The following is an 18776-nucleotide window of genomic DNA, read 5'->3' on the forward strand; positions in this document are numbered from 1 at the left end:
GGCAGCAACGGGGAGCCTCGGCGGCAACGGGGAGCCTCGGCGGGATCGGGGAGCCTCGGCGGCAACGGGGAGCCTCGGCGGCAACGGGAGCCTCGGCGGCAACGGGAGCCTCGGCGGCAGTGGGGGGGGGGGGCTCAGCGGGATCGGGAGCCTCGGCAGCGGTAGGGCCTCGCGAACGACCCGCGATCAATGGTCGATGAGCGTGAGGGGGGGAGGGCAAGACAATGGGGACACGCCGTGTTGGGGGGGGGGGGGGGGCTCCAGTTTAGAATCCTCTGCCCAGGGGATAACTTTGTGCCCAAGTATGAAAGAGGAATGTCTAGTTCAGGCGAGGGTACAATTCATTGCTTAATGCTAGGAATCGTGCAAGTGTTATCTTACTTCTTCCAGGGAATCTTCGGTAAAGAATGTTGTTTCGTTCAGCTTGGAGACCCAGCCTTGAAAACACAAACACCACAGTTCAGATAATATTTATACTCCACAACATCTCAGAGTTAGACCAACAGTTACACTCGTGGAACACTGAATATAAAAACCTAAGGAAGAGGAGCAGGAGGAAGCCCTTTGGCCCTTGTATTGTTCTGCTCATCAATAAGATGATGATTCGCCCTTTACCTCAACATCCCGACTCACCCCATATCCCTTCAATTCCTTAATATCCAATCATTTGCTGCTGGACTGACAATATGTTTTTTGTGAGCATCATTATTGATGTGTTATTCAGATTTTGGTGGGAAAGGGTCACCTCATGGGTCATTGAGTACATCTACTCGAATATTAGCTTCATACATTGACAACTCATCCTTACTCTCTCTGTGATAATACATTTACATTTCAATTAATCCGTTCACAGGGGGCTGGGTATTGTGTGTTGATTGAGTAACTATCAAGCAATGGCACATTTTAATTCCACATTGTTGCTTTATCTCTCAAAAACAGAGAGTCATAGAGTCATGGAGAAAAGCACAGAAATGGTCCCTTTGGCCCACTCTGCCCATTTCCATCTTATTGCCCATCTATATTAACCGCATTAGGTGTGTATACTTCTGCACCTTGCCTATTTAATGTGCATCTCTTAAATGCAGTAACTCAGACTAAGTAAAGATGATGGATTTTGTTCTGTAAGCATATCTGTGAACTGGTTGGGTTCTGATAATAATCCAAATATTTCATGGTCTTCCTCACATTTTAAAAAAAACTCTCTTAAAGTTTTCTGTGCACCATGAAGAGGCTTGACTCAACTTCTCGGAGTACAGGTGTTGCTTCACAGTAAACATAATGACGTGATCAAGAGTTGGGTGGAAAGTTAAGAACAATAAAACATTAAAAGCTGTACACTCACAGTTTTCCACTGGCAAGTCCGGATCCACTGTGACTCCATTTGCTTCAGTCGTACTTGAAAGATAAGAATAGCAAACGATCAGAGCAGGTTACTTCATCACAGTCAAGAGGTCTAATCAGGAAAAACGAAAAGCAACTCTCCCATTTTTAAATTTTGATTTATTATCTTAATCCTTCTGCTTCCACTTTGAAGTAGCTGTGAATCCATTTATTTTATTAATATCAATATGTTTGTTAAAATAGAGGAGAGGTGTTTGATGTTAATGCGATATAAAGTAGTTTAAAGAATGGATGGCATTGTATCGTAGAAAGTTTGTAGGAAGGAACTGCAGAGGCTGGTTTAAATCGAAGATAGACACAAAATGCTTGTGTAACTCAACGGGACATGCAGCATCTCTAGAGAGAAGAAATGGGTGACGATTTGAGTCGAAGAAAGGGTCTCATAGAAAGTTGGCAGCTATAAAAATTAAACTGATAAACCAATGGAATATTATCATTAGCTTTTATAGCAATTGGATGGATTACAATCTTTCTGTTGCCAAATCTCTGATGAGAATGCATCTGGAACATTACATTCAGTTCTGGCACTGAATTGGAAAGGATATATTAGTCTTGGAGTCACGATCTCACAGACTGACATTGGAGAAAGAGGCAGGATGCATTAACTAGGTTTGATTTCTCTGAACTACTGAAGAATAAAGGGTGATCAATCTGAAAGGATTTGGTAGGCAGGGTGGGAGGAAGTCTTTTATATGGTGCGGCAGTCAATTTAACATCAGCTGAAATCTGAAAGAGTAGGCAGTGGGAATCTCAAAACATTTCTAAGATGATATCATTTGATGGAAAAAGAAACAGAAGACTACGGAAACAAAGCAATTAATTGAGTATTTTGTGAGAAAGTAGATTAATCGACAAATATTTGGGCTGATTTCCACACCTTAAGGCCCTTGATAAGATTATTTTCATTCCCAATAAAGGTAATGCAGCATGTTACATAGCATCTCATATTTCACTTGGGCAGCTTACACCAAGCAGTATTAAATATTGATTTCTCTAACTTCAAGTAACTCTTCCATCTCTCCTCTCTCCATCCCTCCCCCACCCAAGTCGTACCAGCTTCAAAGTCGTCTTGTTGAGCCTCATTTTCGGTAACTCGTTTTCAATTAGCCGCGAGCCAACAATGGCCTTTCCTTTATCATCATTACTTTTTTTGCATGTCTTTCATTCATTTGTTCTATATCTTTCTACACAGTCTATATCTCGTTTCCCTTTTCCCTGACTCTCAGTCTGAAGAAGAGTCGCAACCAGAAATGTCACCCATTCCTTCTCTCCAGAGATGCTGTCTGACCCACTGAGTTACTCCAGCTTTTTGTGTCTGTCTTCTCTTAATTACCACACTGACTAAAAACACAGTTTTGTCACAATTTGGTGATATTAATCAATTTAGCACACCATTTACAATATGATAATTACATTTCAAGCATCTCTTCAGTTGGATTCTGACCACGAATCAGATATTTAAAGTACCAGCGACCCATTTGGTATTTCAGGTGGCGATCCTTGGGTGCGCTTGTGTTTTGCCCCTTTGCCCTGGTCTCTCTCGTTCCCCAACATGTGATGTGCAGGTTTGCCAGTGAGTACATTGGTTGCAGCAGGGAGGCAGCAGGAATGCAAAGGAGATAGAGCAGTCCATATCGAAGAAGGGGCAGTTCAGTTGGGTGCAACAGTGCAGTGGTGAAGTAAAGGAGTAAAAGTACAGTCATGAAAATACCAATTGGTGACATGATGGTTCCATCAATGATTATTATGCCTAAAAAATAAAATAGATGGTTTTAGCACAAATTATGTTGACAATACAACACCCTTTAATTTAGGTACCAGCCCTTTATGAGATGTAACCTTTACTCTAGCCCAACACAACACACTTATTTTACTTACGTTATTTACACTCTTTTAATAAAATACAATCGGCTTCTGCGAAAAGCAATAATTTTATTGAATGACTGAGAGTTTGAAATAATAATGGACAGTTTTCCAGTAATACTCTCTATAGATTCACCTATTGACTCGTTAGACAATTTTATCCTTGGGTGGGAAATATTGGTAAAATTCATTGCCACAGAAGGCAGTGGAGGCCAAGTCAATGGATATTTCTAAGGCAGAGATAGACAGATTCTTGATTAGTGCGGGTGTCAGGGGTTATGGGGAGAAGGCAGGAGAAAGGGGTTAGGAAAGAGAGATAGATCAGCCATCATTGAATAGCGGAGTAGACATGATGGGCCGAATGGCCTAATTCGTCTCCTATGACTTATGACCTTATGAACAAACTATCCTATACAATGTTATGAAACAACTCCTCCCACTACCTGTGTAGGAAAATAACTGCAGATGCTGGGACAAATCGAAGGTATCACAAATTGCTGGAGTAACTCAGCAGGTCAGGAGAGAGGGAATGGGTGACGTTACGGGTCGAGACCCTTCTTCAGACTGATGTCAGGGGGGCGGGACAAAGGAAGGATATAGGTGGAGACAGGAAGATAGAGGGAGAACTGGGAAGGGGGAGGGGAAGAGAGGGACAGAGGAATTATCTGAAGTTGGAGAAGTCAATGTTCATACCGCTGGGCCGTAAGCTGCCCAAGCGAAATATGAGGTGCTGTTCCGCCAATTTCCGGTGGGCCTCACTATGGCATTGGAGGAGGCCCATGACAGAAAGGTCAGACTGGGAGTGGGAGTTGAAGTGCTCAGCCACCGGGAGATCAGGTTGGTTAAGGCAGACTGAGCGAAGGTGTTGAGCGAAATGATCGCCGAGCCTGCCTTTGGTCTCACCGATGTAGAGAAGTTGACATCTGGAGCAGCGGATGCAATAGATGAGGTTGGAGGAGGTGCAGGTGAAGCTCTGTCTCACCTGGAAAGACTGTTTGGGTCCTAGGATGGAGTCGAGTGGGGAGGTAAAGGGACAGGTATTGCATTTTCTGCAGTTGCAGGGGAAAGTGCCCGGGGAGAGGGTGGTTTGGGTAGGAAGAGACGAGTGGACCTGGGAGTTACGGAGGGAACGGTCTCTGCGGAACGCAGAAATGGGAGGAGGTGAGAAGATGTGGCCATTAGTGGGATCCCGTTGGAGGTGACGGAAATGTTGGAGGATGATTTGTTGGATACGCTGGCTGATGGGGTGGAAGGTGAGAACGAGGGGGATTCTGTCCTTATTACGAATGGGGGGAGGGGGAGCAAGAGCGGAGCTGCGGGATATAGAGGAGGCCCTAGTGAGAGTCTCATCTGTAATGGAAGAGGGGAAGCCCCGTTTCCTGAAGAATGAGGACATCTCTGATTCCCGAAGTGTGAAACACCTCATCCTGGGTGCAGATGCGGCGTGGACGGAGGAATTGGGAGTAGGGGATAGACTTTTTGCAGGAGACAGGGTGGGAAGAAGTGTAGTCCAGATAGCTGTGGAAATTAGTGGGTTTGTAGTAGATGTCAGTCACTAGTCTGTCTCCTGTGATGGAGATGGTGAGATCCAGAAACGATAGTGAGATGTCGGAGATGGTCCAAGTATATTTAAGAGCAGGATGGAAATTAGTGATGAAATGTATGAAGTCAGTGAGTTCTGCATGGATACAAGAGGCAGCACCAATACAGTCGTCAATGTAGCGGAGGTAGAGTTCGGGGATGGGGCCGGTGTACGTCTGGAACAGGGATTGTTCGACGTACCCGACAAAGAGGCAGGCATAGCTAAGGCCCATGCGAGTGCCCATAGCTACGCCTCTGGTTTGGAGGAAGTGGGAGGAGTCAAAGGAGAAGTTGTTAAGGGTAAGAACCAGCTCTGCTAGGCGGAGGAGAGTGTTGGTAGAAGGGGATTGGCTGGTTCTAAGGTCGAGGAAGATACGGAGGGCTAGATGCTGCTGAGTTACTCCAGCATTTTGTGATACCTCCCACTACCTGTGCTTTGCTGGGGTTTAAGTGCCCAGTTCCATCGATGACCGATTCTGAATATCTTCAGCTCCGCACATGTAAATTGAGTTTAAATGTGTAGATATGTGTCATTACCAACATTGGTAAAGTATTCACCAACTCATTGCAATGAGATAAGCCACATCTTGGAATTCAGGTGAAGCTACTGACAAAAGGCGAAAGGTAAGGTTGGTGCAGCGGTACAGCTACTGCCTTACAGCGCCGATGATCCGGGTTAGATCCTGACTACAGGGGCGGTCTGTACGGAGTTTGTACGTTCTCCCCATGACCTGCGTGGGGTTTTCTCCGAGATCTTCGGTATCCTCCATCATTCCAAAGTCGTGCAGGTTTGCAGATTAATTGGCTTGGTTGTAAATGTAAAATTGTCCCTAGTGTGTGAAGGATAGTGTTAATGTGCAGGGATCGCTGGTAGGTGAGGACTCAGTGGGCCAAAGGGCCTGTTTCCGCACTGTGTCTTGAAACTAAACTATGTACAATTCTTCTGTATTAATTTCTCCCTCCATTTCCACCTCCCTTCTCTTCTATAAGTGTTGAGTTGCTTATCTGTTGTCTGATGAAGCAAACGAACATGATGAAAATGAAAATAATGTGCAGACCAAAAGAAATACTCACTGAAAGTGGTGCAAACTCCTTCAATCATCACCAGGATATAAATAACAGTGAAGACTACTGTAACTGTGATCTGAGTGTCGGGTGATACCGTATGACAGATAATGAAGTAAATTAATGGAGAGATTATTGAAACGGCCAGGCACCAGTTGTAATCCCAGCCAGTGAAGAACGACAGAGCAGCTGTAAATGAATAAATAACAATTTGTTTGGTTTATTCAGAGGTCCATTAAAACATGCGCTGTTGTACAGAACAAAACTAATTGCAATGATCCTGTTTTTGTGACTGGTGTTTTACCTGTCATCAGAAAGCAGACGGTAGTTGGCCCCACAAGAGTTGCCATCGTGTAGAAGATCTGGTAGAGGAGAAATGGTTTTGAAATGGATGGGTTTTTCCTTGAAGTTTCAAATCCATTACCCAACAACTCAATGGTATTTGCTATTTTTGATGGATACCAGCGTCGACGTTGATTGAAGAACTCCTTGAAGTCCACAGGGGCTTTGGTATAGGAGTCAGATCCTGCACAGTATTCGATTCTCCAGCCTTGCTGTATTAGCAGGAGGGTAAGCCAACAGTCTTCACCTGCAAAGTATATTCCGATGTCACTTTATACTTAGTGAGCTATAGGCATTGTCAGGTCGAAACACAGGCCAACAAGGCATTAAGAAGCTCCACACTGACCAGCAATGCAAACAAAACAGTTAATTCTATTCAATAAGTAAACAGGGTGCGCTGCAAATACTTAGCAGATCAGGCAATATATGTGGAGGGAAAGATGAGATTCTTGTTTTAATTCAATCACTAGCAAAAAAAGAGAAATGGAAACAATTATAAAATGGAGAGGATGGGGCGGAGAGATGGAAAGAACTAAAAGACAGATCTGTAATAGATTGGAAGGGCATCAAAATTTACGAGTCCTGTTGTGAATGATAGTGAAAAAATGCCAGATGACAATTTTTGGTGTAAATTAGAGAAGTGATGATGCTGTTCAGAGTTAATATTATTTTTCTGTAAAGAAAAACAAAGTGCTGGAGTAACTCAGTGGGTCAGACAGCATCTGTGAAGAGAATGGATAAGTGACGTTTGGGGTCGGGACCCTTACATTCTGGACAGCGAACAGTAACTACGCTTTCTGACGAGGAGTTATTCTTCATTGGAGGTTTAATTTAGTTTAGAGGGTCAGTGCGGAAACAGGCCCTTCGGCCCACCGGGTCCGTGCCGCCCAGCGATCCCCACTTATTGACACTATCCTACACCCACTAGGGACAATTTTTATATTTACCAAGCCAATTAACCTACAAACCTGTACGTCTTTGGAGTGTGGGAGGAAACCGAAGATCTCGGAGAAAACCCACGCAGGTCACGGGGAGAACGTACAAACTCCGTACAGACAGCACCTGTAGTTAGGATGGAACCCGGGTCTCCGGCGCTGCATTCGCTGTAAGGCAGCAACTCTACCGCTGCACCACCGTGACCGTAGGTGTAGAGTTGGTCTGAACATCATCAATAATAGTCTTAGTAAGTGAAGTCTGGCTTGTGCACCAATTTTCCAGCAAAGGGAATTTCAAGAAGGCATGGCCAACCTTTGCAACATTTCAATTTAACTATCTTTGTTTTTGCATGTTAAAGTCATCAATCTATAACATTGCAATGAACAGTGAAGACCCATCATACAGTTTAATTTCCACCGTCAGTGGAGGAATCGCCATTGAAAGATTCATCTCCGCTGTAATGGCAACTTCCAGACTTATTCAATAAATTCTTTTCTAATTGTCATTACTACACAGGGAGTCGGAGTGAACATATGCAAACCTAACAGAACAGCTCTTCCAGTCTTTTTTCCTGTTTAATTCGTTGTTTATTGAAGTAGTTGTACAAACAAGGAGATGAACATACCAGGCTGTACTTTGCATACAAGTCGTAGCTGGCTGCTGTGACCCTGGTCTGGTCCCAGGTCTCCAGGTCTGTTCTCCCATCTGCTCACATGTCTGGTAAGAAGTGTATACTCTCCCTCCCTGTATCTGGCCATTTCTAGTCACTATACCCATACATATACACCACCCTGTTTGTCTAATGACCGTCCCCAAGTATTCAAAATAATACGGCAAGATATATCTGGACAAAACAATATAATATACTAACAGTAGCTAGTTTAAACATAAATGGCTTCAACACCCAGTTTAGAACAATATTGTCAAAGTTTGGCAAGTATTTGTAATTATACACTGATAGTAAGTGTCCCTCAGTTATACACCTCCAGTACTTTGAAAGAACAAAGCGGAAGACTTTGCCTGACTAAAGTCTTCAAGTTCCAATATTTGAAGTCTTCTCCCTTGTGCCTTCAGGCCTAGGTGTAGGACTGAACTGCAGATGCCAGTTTACATCAAAGATAGACACAAAATGCTGGAGTAACTCAGTGGGACAGGCAGCATCTCTGGATTGAAGGAATGGGTAACATTTCGGGTCGAGACTCTTATTCAGACATGTCTCGACCTGAAACGTCACCCATTCCTTCTATCCAGATTGCTGCCTGTCCCGCTGAGTTACTCCAGCATTTAGTGTCTACCCTCAAACTGATAGTTGTACAGCGTACACTGACTGTGGGTGGCCGACACACATTTACCTTGATCATACTGTAGAAGCTCCATTGCGTTTGTGGGCTTCATTGCATACTTTTTGATAACATTGTTGTCCATTAAAGCCGCCGCTCTGAACAAGCTGAAACAACCAGGACTGCACAGCACAGAGCCCAACACGTGCTCAGCTGTCTTGTGGAGCCAGTGGCTGATGGCATATTCAAACTTCTGATACCACACTATCGGACCTATGACGCAGAAAAAAGTATTTTAAAATAGAAGTAACCATATATATAGGATGGAGTCTGTGTGTGGCTTCATTAACCTATTGCTCAAACGTCATTCATTTTAAAACTGTCCACACTAGATCTCAGATTCCTGTGCTCTGAGAATCTCCAGCCACATGTTGACAGCAACACCTGTTTTCTACATCTATTCTACATTATCCTTGATCCCCATCCCCTTTGATGCCTCATGCTCACACCTTACACTTCCTTATCTCTGCGTCTCCCTCTCACCTAACTCTCAGCCTGAAGAAAGGTCTTGACCCAAAACGTCACCCATTCCTTCTCTCCAGAGATGCTGCCTGTCCCGCTGAGTTACTCCAGCATTTTATGTCTGTTTTCGGTGTAAACCAGCATCTGCCGTTCCTTCCTGCACACCTGTCATTATAACGGGACTTCTATTGTTAAAAGAGCTTATGATCACTTTGTCTTGTTTATGGTATTCTCAAAGTGGTAATATACAGTAGTCCTGTCATGTTGAATACATAAGATGGAATTTGTTTTATCTTCCATCCTAAATCAGGGATAAAATTGCAAAATATGACAGGTCATTAAAACTGAAATGAGAACAGAGAATGTTGGAAATGCTCAAAGGTGCCATGAATGCTGACCCCAGTTTCTGCGTCCGAACAGTCGATGCCCAAATACCTGAAAGAGGGCAGCTTCTTCCCTCTTGTCTCCTGTTTTCTCCACCCATTCTGAGAAAGGTCTGAACTCTGCCCCCTCCTGGCCACTGACTGCTGTGCGGCTGCTTTAATCCTGCTCCTAACATAGATCCGATGGAGTCAACATCTACAAGCTCATTTTCCCAATCCGATGACCATGATCTGTGCGACTGAATGTCCGTGAGACCATTAAATCAATCGTGATCCAGATGTTTCTGACTGGACTAGCTTATCTACTGGTTTAGTTGAGTTTAGAGATACAGCACGGAAACAGGCCCTTCATCCCACCGGGTCCGTGCTGACCAGCGATCCCCGCACATTAACACGGTGCTACACCCACTAGGGATAATATTTACATTTACCAAGCCAATTAACCTACAAACCTGTACGTCTTTGGAATGTGGGATGAAACCGAAGATCTCGGAGAAAACCCAGGCGGTCATGGAGAGAACGTACAAACTCCATACAGGCCGAACCCGTAGTCGGGATTGAACCCGGGTCTCCGGCGCTGCATTCGCTATAAGACAGCAACTCTACCACTGGGTCACCTTCAGGCAACATTGGGAGTGAGGTGTAGTTTAGTTTTGTCACCTGGAAGGGCTGCTGTGGACTCTGGACAGGTGGGAGATGAGTTGTAGTGACAGGTGTTACTTCTCCTGGGGTTGCAGGGGCAGGTACCAGGGCAGAGGGTGGTTCAGGTAGACGGGATGAGTGAACCAAAATGTCTTCCCCTTGCAACAGCAGGAGAAGCAATACCTAGTGGCATGTCCCTGTGCAAGGGCACTCACACAGAAAGGCTGTGGAGGCCGTCCATGGATATTTCTAACACCATTTTCATCCAATTTCCATTCAATAATGGCTGATCTATCTCTCCCTCCGAACCCCATTCTCCTGCCTTCTCCCCATAACCCCGGACACCTGTACTAAAATTTAAATTGAAGGTAGACACAAAATGCTGGAGTAACTCAGCGGGTCAGGCAGCATCTCAGGAGAGAAGGAATGGGTGACGTTTTGGGTCAAGACCCTTCTTCAGACTGATGTCAGGGGAGGGGGCGGCTCAAAAAAAGGATGTAGTTGGAGACAGGAAGACAGTGGGAGAACTGGGAAGGGGGAGAGGAGAGGGACAGAGGAGCTATCTAAATTAGAGAAATCAATGTTCATATCGCTGGGGTGTAAGCTGCCCAAGCGAAATATGAGTTGTTTGCAGTGGGCCTCACTATGACACTGGAGGAGGCCCATGACAGAAAGGTCCATTGACGGCCTCCACAGCCTTCTGTGGCAAAGAACTCCACAGATTCACCACCCTCTGACTAAAGAAATTCCTCCTCATCTCCTTCCGAAAGGAACGTCCTTTAATTCTGAGGCTATGATCTCTTGTCCTAGACTCTCCCACTAGTAAGGTGTGAGGCCTCATGCAATCTGTGGTCGTGTTAATGACGCCTCCTACCGATTCCAGTTGGGTGTACCCGTCCACAAACTGCTCCAACTCCAGGGTATCTCCTCAGTCTGTCGATCAGTAGAGTTATGGCAGACGGCTGGAATTCTGTGTCTCCATCCAGAGTCAGAATGTAAGTGTTCTTTTTCTCAGTCTGTGAAGTGGAAGAGAGTTGAGTTTTGCTCCGTGCGGAGTTCAGTCTCCTGTGTTCACCCGCCAGCATTCACACCCTACTCACCTCCAGCCTTGAATGGATTTTAGTTCCATCCTCTGGATGCAGCTGTTGGCAGACTAAGTGCTTCCTGTGCAGTCTCCAGCCCAGCAGATAGTACATGCACATCACCTGCACACAAAACATGCCGGTTAAAGATTTGGGATAAGGACAGATTGAACCAGAAAGATGAATAAGCTGCCACTATGACCGCCGTTACATGAAAGGCTTGTGAGATAAGAGGTTGCATTTAACATGAACGAAAGGTGGTGGGGTGAGAGTGAATAGTTTTTAACTAATAAGGAGATAACAAAACTATCAACGACTACTTCAACAAAGAATATGGTTTTCGATTGCATTTCAAGTCAAATTTCACCAGATTGAGCATTAGAAGATAACATTTAGGCATATTGTTTAACACCTATCCCTCAGAATATGTTTCATAGGGGACACTCAAAGGTGTGACTCGGCTGTTCACAATCAACAGCCTCAATTTATTGCTGATGACACAGACTCTGCCCCTTAAATCTGGAGAGTTTTGGCTGCCAGGTAGAAACTCTCTACTGTTTAAATTCCCACAATTGTGGTCCTCATTGGGGTTTGGAGTTGACATGTTGGCTAATTCATTGGTACTTGTTGGGCCTACCTAATGCTCAGACTGGGTTTGAGGTCTGTTCCTTAAAGGGATGCAAGCACTTTTCAAAAATATTCCCGAGTTTCCCTTTGAGGGCACTATCCAGAAGTTTTCAAAGTAAGTGCTCAGATCCCAGGCCACGGAGATAAATGCTGAGGGGAGTATAGGATGGAACTGTAGATGCTGGTTTACACCGAAGATAGACACAAAATGCTGGAGTAACTCAGCGGGACAGGCATTGTCTCTGGAGACAAGGAATGGGTGACATTTCAGGTGTGAAGAAGAGTCACGACCTGAAACGTATCCCATTTCTTCTCTCTAGAGGTGCTGCCTGTCCCGCTGAGTTACTCCAGCATTTTGGCTCTATCTTTGAGATAAATGTCTGATTGTTTCATGACAGCAAAGCAAAGTTTTACATCGAACCTGTGACCATCTTTTCCGGTTTAGGACAATCTGTGTGTCTTTCAGGTGGACGTGTAGATCATTTCCACAAGGTAAGGTGTAGCAAAGTTTCCCTCCGTAGGGAGTGGTAATCACTTTCCTTCCTGAAGCACAACTTTCACCTTCACCCAAAGAGTCGCTGTAAGTATATGTCTGAAATATTCTAAAGCACAGAGATGCTGTTAATCACAAGGGTAAATGGTATCTCTCCCGCTCCCATTTAGCCCATCAAGTCTACTCCGCCATTCAATCATGGCTGATCTATCTCTCCCTCCTAACCCCATTCGCATGCCTTCTCCCCATCACCCCTGACACCCATTACATTGCATTCATTTGCAACTCATTGGATTCTGGTTCTAAAGTCAAGTTTTCCGCAAGCTCTTGCAAATCTGAAGCAGAAGAGAAGCATTGTTTCCATACCTGTACGTTTCATCCATGGCACTGATAAATGTCTGGACATATTCATTGACAACTCTCTTCTTGGTGCCTGCCTCCCTGTCTGCAACATTCCTGAAGGCATCATCAAACATGACGTGGACTTCAAAGTCAAAGCTGTCATCACTTTTATCCAAAGTCTTCCAGCGCTTTTCCCTGAACCTGTCCAACCTGTTGGTGGGGAAAGAAATGGAGTCACGAACTGTCAGGCCCCTGAGAGAAGCAACAAGTGTGAAATGGGAGGAGAGCAGCTGTCCAAAGCCTGACTATGGGCAGTGCTGTGTGAACTAAGTCTGCAGCGTTTAAATGTGGCAATTGCATTCAACAACATCATTTAATTCCCATTTATGTACTGTACAAAATATAAGGACCGAACAAAGGTGGACCCGGCGTGGGGGGGCTGCAGTGCGTGGGGGGGGGGGGGGGGTGAGGGGAGAACGAAGGGGTACCTGGTGAGGAAACTTTGTAACTTTGTCAGCGCCCTTTACGTGGTGACTATTTGCATACCTTGGGTATGCAAGCAAAACATTTCACTGTGACTTGCCACATGTGACAATAAAGCATTAATTCATTCATTAACATATTAGATAAACAGATACCTCATCACGTACCTGAACAATGAAGATATTAAATGTAGCATTTCTTCCTCTGTTTCATGCCACAAGGTAGCACAAATGTAAATTGTCAGATTTTCTCTTCTACTTTTCCTGCTAAATAAAATAATTTCCCAATGAAACAGATGCAGGGGATTTTGACTTTGACCCGTCATCGTGGTGGGTCAACAAATCCACAGACCAGTACTGTTAAAAATGGTTTGATTTATCCCAAATATGTTTTGGTTAAACTTTTGAATAAAAAAGAACAAAAATTATGGCAATTTAGGATCCCCAACATTCTTGATGCAGCCCATGGTATCAGTACCTTGGATCGCTTTCCTCTGTGCATTGTGGACTGATGTGAAGTCTTTTGTTCAGCAGCATGGATTGTTCCAAGAAGGCAGCTTCGTACATTCTACGCACAAACGTCTCTGATGTCCGCTGTATTCTGTTGACGTTCTGGGTCCACACGTAGATTGTTGTGAGAATGAGTCCAACCCACCAGCATGCCCCGGCAGCTCCCACTAAACTCACACTGAGCAGATTGACGATATCTCCCTGGTTGCAGATGTTGCCAATGATTTCTGAATAAAGGATCTCTACATTAGGTGCATTACTTCCAACACCAATGGAATTGGCACAGAAATCTTTGAGATTCAAATTGTTGTTTGTCTGCAGAAACTCATTGTAATGAACTCTAAACACTGCCAGGAAAGCAGCCAGCACCACGGGAGTATTGAGGATCAAAGGAAGACCAAAGCTTCGCTTCACTGCGTGGATCTTACACGCAACGCCCCCAAGCCAGGAACACAGCACCGATGCCCCAGCCTGCACCCCCAGAAGGCCCAGGATTATTCTGAGTTCATGGGATGCAACGTCAGTGATACTTGCCCACTCCAGCCCCCGAAGAGGAATCAAAGCTCCCACAACACAGGCAGTAACAAGAATCCTCACTACACTTATGCACAGGCTCGACATGTTCCTGCATTTAACCACATCAAATCTCAGACGTCTAAATACTGGATGCTTACAGTTGGAGATGAAGTTTTCCCACCAGGTTAGGGAAGTTAAAACTGAGAATAAAACGACAAGACCCAAGTTCATCCCATCATGTTTCTTAAGGTAAAACATCTGGACAAAGAGAAAGAGACCATAGCCACCCAAGAGAATGAGGAGCCCAGCCAGGGGCGAAGAGGTCAACCGATGGCTGACGTTCAGAGAGATCACTTGTAGAATGGATGGGATGAGACAGACACTGTTGGAAATGAACACGATTGTCAGCATGTCATATTGGGGAAGGCTGATGACAACCAGCGATGCCGTACCAAACGATGCAACTGCTTCCAACAGGCACACCTGGAAGAAAAGCAAGGGGCTGTTAGACCTCAAATATATTTGAAGTGATCTGGTGGCAACAAAGCAAACGAATATCCTCCAAACTGCATCCTCACCAACCATTCGTTTTTTCATTCATTAATTTATACCAATGGTTATGCTGGCAATATTGTTCCAGTCAAACCCACAAGTTTGTTTGTGACTGGCACTATCATTTGTTATCATACACCGATCACCACACAGGGACGTCAGCTTAGTTCAGTTCTTATATCCAAAGGCTGCCATCCGATTGTGCCACTGTCCTTAGTGTAGTTTAGAGATACAGCACGGAATCAGGCCCTTCGGCCCACAGAGTCCATGCCGTCCAGCGATACCCGCCCAGAATCGTAGAATCTCATTAGATTCCAAAGACAGGATCTCCCACCCACCACAACATGCTGACTATCTCTAATCATCCCCTGTCTAATCAAATGCATATATCTTATCCTGCAAAATGCTCTCCAGTTACTTGCCTACTACAGATGTTAAAATCACAGGCCTATAGTTCCCAGGCATTTCTTTGCAGCCCTTCTTAAACAGAGGCAAAACATTAGCCACCCTTCGGTCTTCTGGAAACTCCCCCATGTCTAATGATGAATCATATATCTCAGCCAGGGCAACTGAAATTCCCTCTCTAACTTCCCACAGTGTCCTCGGATATATCTGACCAGCCCTGGGAGATTTATCTACCTTCATTTGCCTTAAGACGTCCAGCACCTCCTTGACCATGACATCTGCTTCTCCTCTTACAAGCTGGGTCATCATGTCACCAGCAAGCATCTCGTCACCTAAAAGCTACCAGTGAGTGAAATCTTGTACTTTTCTGAAGAGTAACTATCTGAAGCTCTCCAGGAATGAGAGCAGGACCAATTGTCTGCCATTTACTCACCAACAGGCACTCACCGATACTCAGTCCACCAAATCACTTATCTGCTTCCCTCAGCTACACAAATACTTCCCTACAGCCTTGACATCTCCAAAAATGAGTCCACTATCTTTATCACATTCCCAGGTGCATTGTTTTCATACAAACGCTGAATTATGTCACTTCGAAGATATTTATTTCACAAAATGCTGGAGTAACTCAGCAGGTCAGGCAGCATCTCAGGAGAGAAGGAATGGGTGACGTTTCGGGTCGAGACCCGTCTGAGATGCTGCCTGATCTGCTGAGTTACTCCAGCATTTTGTGAAATAAATACCTTCGATTTGTACCAGCATCTGCAGTTATTTTCTTACATTAATTATGTCACTTGTTCACTGGAGGCAAGAAGCTGTATCTTCCCACTAATGAAGGCAGTATAGTTCCATGTACATTTCTCATTCATCTCAGAAGTTCCAATCCTGCTTACTATTATCAGGCTTCTTGCTGGGAGCATTGATTCCGATTGGAATGAAATCTTCCACAGGCACTTTGCGGCAGTCAGGATGCTGGGAATTATCAGGATGCAGCCGAGAATCAGGTAGTTGAAGGGCTTGTTGGTAAAATAGGCCGAAACATCACTTGCAGCTGAAATTAGCAGGAGAAGAGAAACCTGGAGACAACACAAGTGTTACAAAGATGTAACAAAGGCTATTTAGAATGGACACACCAAAACAGGCGGGAATTTGTGCCACACGGAAGACTCTTTATGCGTTCCTTCCCCAAACCTCATGTATTTATACAGCTACCCCTGCAATGCACCTGTGCATGTTGTCATGGTTATATTCACGCCACTATGCTTCTCTTGAATAGCTTATTGGGTGTGTAGGAAGGAACTGCAGATGCTGGTTTAAAACGGAGATAGGCACAGTAACTCAGCGGGACAGGCAGCATCTCTGGAGAAGAGAAATAGGTGACGTTTCGGGTCGAGATCCTTCCTCAGATTTATTGGGTGTATTGTTGAATTTATTATTAATATACTCGCCACTTTTGACCTTCCCACTTAAATAGTTCTGCATTTCTAATACTTGCCCTCCAAATAGCCCACCAGCTCTCCTCAAGGATGGTGCATGAAATATTGCTATTTATTGGTAAGGATTTGGAGCACAAAAACAATGTGGCCTTTGTTGAAACTGCATAAGCCTTTGTTGGGCCAGGGTGCAGTGTTGGTCTACAGATTTAAAAGGTGTATTTGTAGTCAATCTGTCATATAGACATTAAATAGATTTCTGGTATAAAGGCGGTATCAAACCTTTGCCTGGAGGACTGTGGAGACTTTGTCATGGAGTGCATTGAAAACAGAGATTGATAGATTTCTGGATATTAAAAATATGGAGGCTTTGCAGGAAAAGAGTGCTGATGTACTGAAGAGTGCTGGGCTCGGTAGGTGATGGTGCAGAGGTAGAGTTACTGCCCTGCAGCATCAAAGACCCAGGTTCGATCCTAACCAGAGTGCTTGTCTATAAGGAGTTTGTATGCACCGACCCTGCTCACTAACACTATCCTGCACACACTAGGGACAATTTTACACTTATACCAAGCCAATTAACCTGCAAACCTTTACATTTTTGGATTGTGGGAGGAAACCGAAGATCTCGGAGAAAACCCATGCAGGTCACAGGGAGAACGTACAAACTCCATGCAGACAAGCACCCATGATCAGGATCGAACCTGGGTCTCTGGCGCTGTAAAGCAGCAACTCTACTGCTGCGCCACCGTGCCACCCTAAACAACCCTATATTTGAAATATTCAAGCAGGCTCCTAAAGGTGCAGAATGTTTGCGTACTGCCTCAGTAGAAATCTATTAATATTACACTACAATCATTGCACTTCTGTACTTACGTATGATTGGGCTTACGTCTAAGATGGTTTTACTGCATTGTATGTAAAACAAAGAATTTTACTGTACATGTGACAATCAAGTACTATTGTGCTATTGAACTAATTCTGGTAATCCGGAATAAAAAGACTAACTACTGGAAATGTCCAGCAAGCAAAATGTACAATTCAGGAAGAGACGGGCTAGGGTCATGGGCACAGCACTTCATCAAAGCTAAAGTACCCAAAGTGCTGGATAACTCAGCAGGTCAGGCAGCAGCTCTGGAAAACATGGATGGGTGATGTTTTGGGTTGAGACCCTTCTTCAGCAGATTGGGGTGATGGTGGAGTGTCTGAAGCAGGGTCCCGACCCGAAACAATTCCTATTCATGTTCTGCAGAGATGCTGCCTGGCCCGCTGAGTTACTCCAGCATTTTGTCTTTTTTTGCAAACCAGCGTCTGCGGGTCCTTTCATCTGCCTCGTTGGAGCACTTGTGAAAATTTAGACACCGTTGGCAGTTGTTAAAAATAAAAAGTGCTGGAAATATCTTTACTTGTCAACAGTTGTTAATCACATAAACAAACAAACCTACCTTGCTTAAGAGTGCAAGTGCAAGCATCATGGTGGCAAGAGCAATGCAGCAGAGGAATTGGAGTACAGCCACACATCTTGAGCTGACCTCTTCTTCAGTTTTCACTGTATTCAATTCAAATCGATCCCAGAGTTTTCTATTTAACAATAATAATATAAAACATAATAACGTTTATCGGCTTCAAATAATGAGAGTAAAGTTCACAATTTTTACATCCCCAGTGAGATCTTTGAGTTAAAATACAACTCAAAACTCCAGTCGCAGGGCCAGGACTTACCATCTCCGAGCTGGCCGACTCTCAGAGGCTGCAGCTTTACCTCCGGAGGCTCGGTCACGAGCCCTGTGGACTGCAACATCGGGAGCTCGCAGGTCCCTGGCTGGCGACCGGCTCAAGCCGTGGCAGCTTCCACCACCCTGTCGGAGGACTTGATCGACCCGCTTGCAGGATCGTGGCCCGGCGCGGCCGCGGGGCCTTCCATCGCCCAGCGCGGCTCAGCCGCGGGGCCTTCCATTGCCTGGCGCGGCCCGGCACGGCTCTGCTGCGGGACTTTTCATCGCCCAGCGCGGCTCTGCTACGGGACTTTTCATCACCCGGCGCGGCTCTGCAGCGGGTCTTTTCATCGCCCAGTGTGGCTCGGCCGCGGGACCTTCCATCGCTCGGCATGGCTCGGCCACAGGACTTTTCATGGCGCGGCTTGGCTGCTGGACTTTTCATCGCCCGGCGCAGCTCAGCCGCGGGCCCTTCCATCGCCCGGTGAGGCTCGGCCGCGCGACTTTTCATGGCGAGGCTCGGCCGCGGGACTTTTCATCGCCCGGCGCGGCTCGGCCACGGGACCTTCCATCTCCTTGCGCGAGTCGGGAGCCTCGGTCGCCTCGG

General features: G+C 45.3%; 1 protein-coding gene and 1 long non-coding RNA gene across 2 annotated transcripts; both read right to left on the reverse strand.

Annotated features, from left to right (window-relative positions):
* Positions 1-401: 401 nt before the first annotated feature.
* Positions 402-2845, reverse strand: LOC144596890 (uncharacterized). Its single transcript, XR_013547657.1, has 3 exons — positions 2815-2845; positions 1343-1395; positions 402-437 (listed from the first exon to the last, which is right to left on the reverse strand). It is a non-coding gene; the product is annotated as an uncharacterized LOC144596890 (long non-coding RNA).
* A 3001-nt stretch (positions 2846-5846) lies between these two features.
* Positions 5847-18255, reverse strand: LOC144596874 (chitin synthase chs-2-like). Its single transcript, XM_078405737.1, is given in 10 exon segments — positions 5847-5857; positions 5920-6099; positions 6215-6499; positions 8541-8741; positions 10890-11220; positions 12146-12326; positions 12584-12769; positions 13520-14550; positions 15918-16075; positions 18177-18255. Coding segments are annotated over 10 exon segments (2643 nt in total).
* Between the last annotated feature and the right edge of the window lie 521 nt (positions 18256-18776).

This window comes from Rhinoraja longicauda, chromosome 9 (genome assembly GCF_053455715.1).
Source record: "Rhinoraja longicauda isolate Sanriku21f chromosome 9, sRhiLon1.1, whole genome shotgun sequence".
Taxonomy (NCBI): Eukaryota; Metazoa; Chordata; class Chondrichthyes; order Rajiformes; family Arhynchobatidae; genus Rhinoraja; species Rhinoraja longicauda.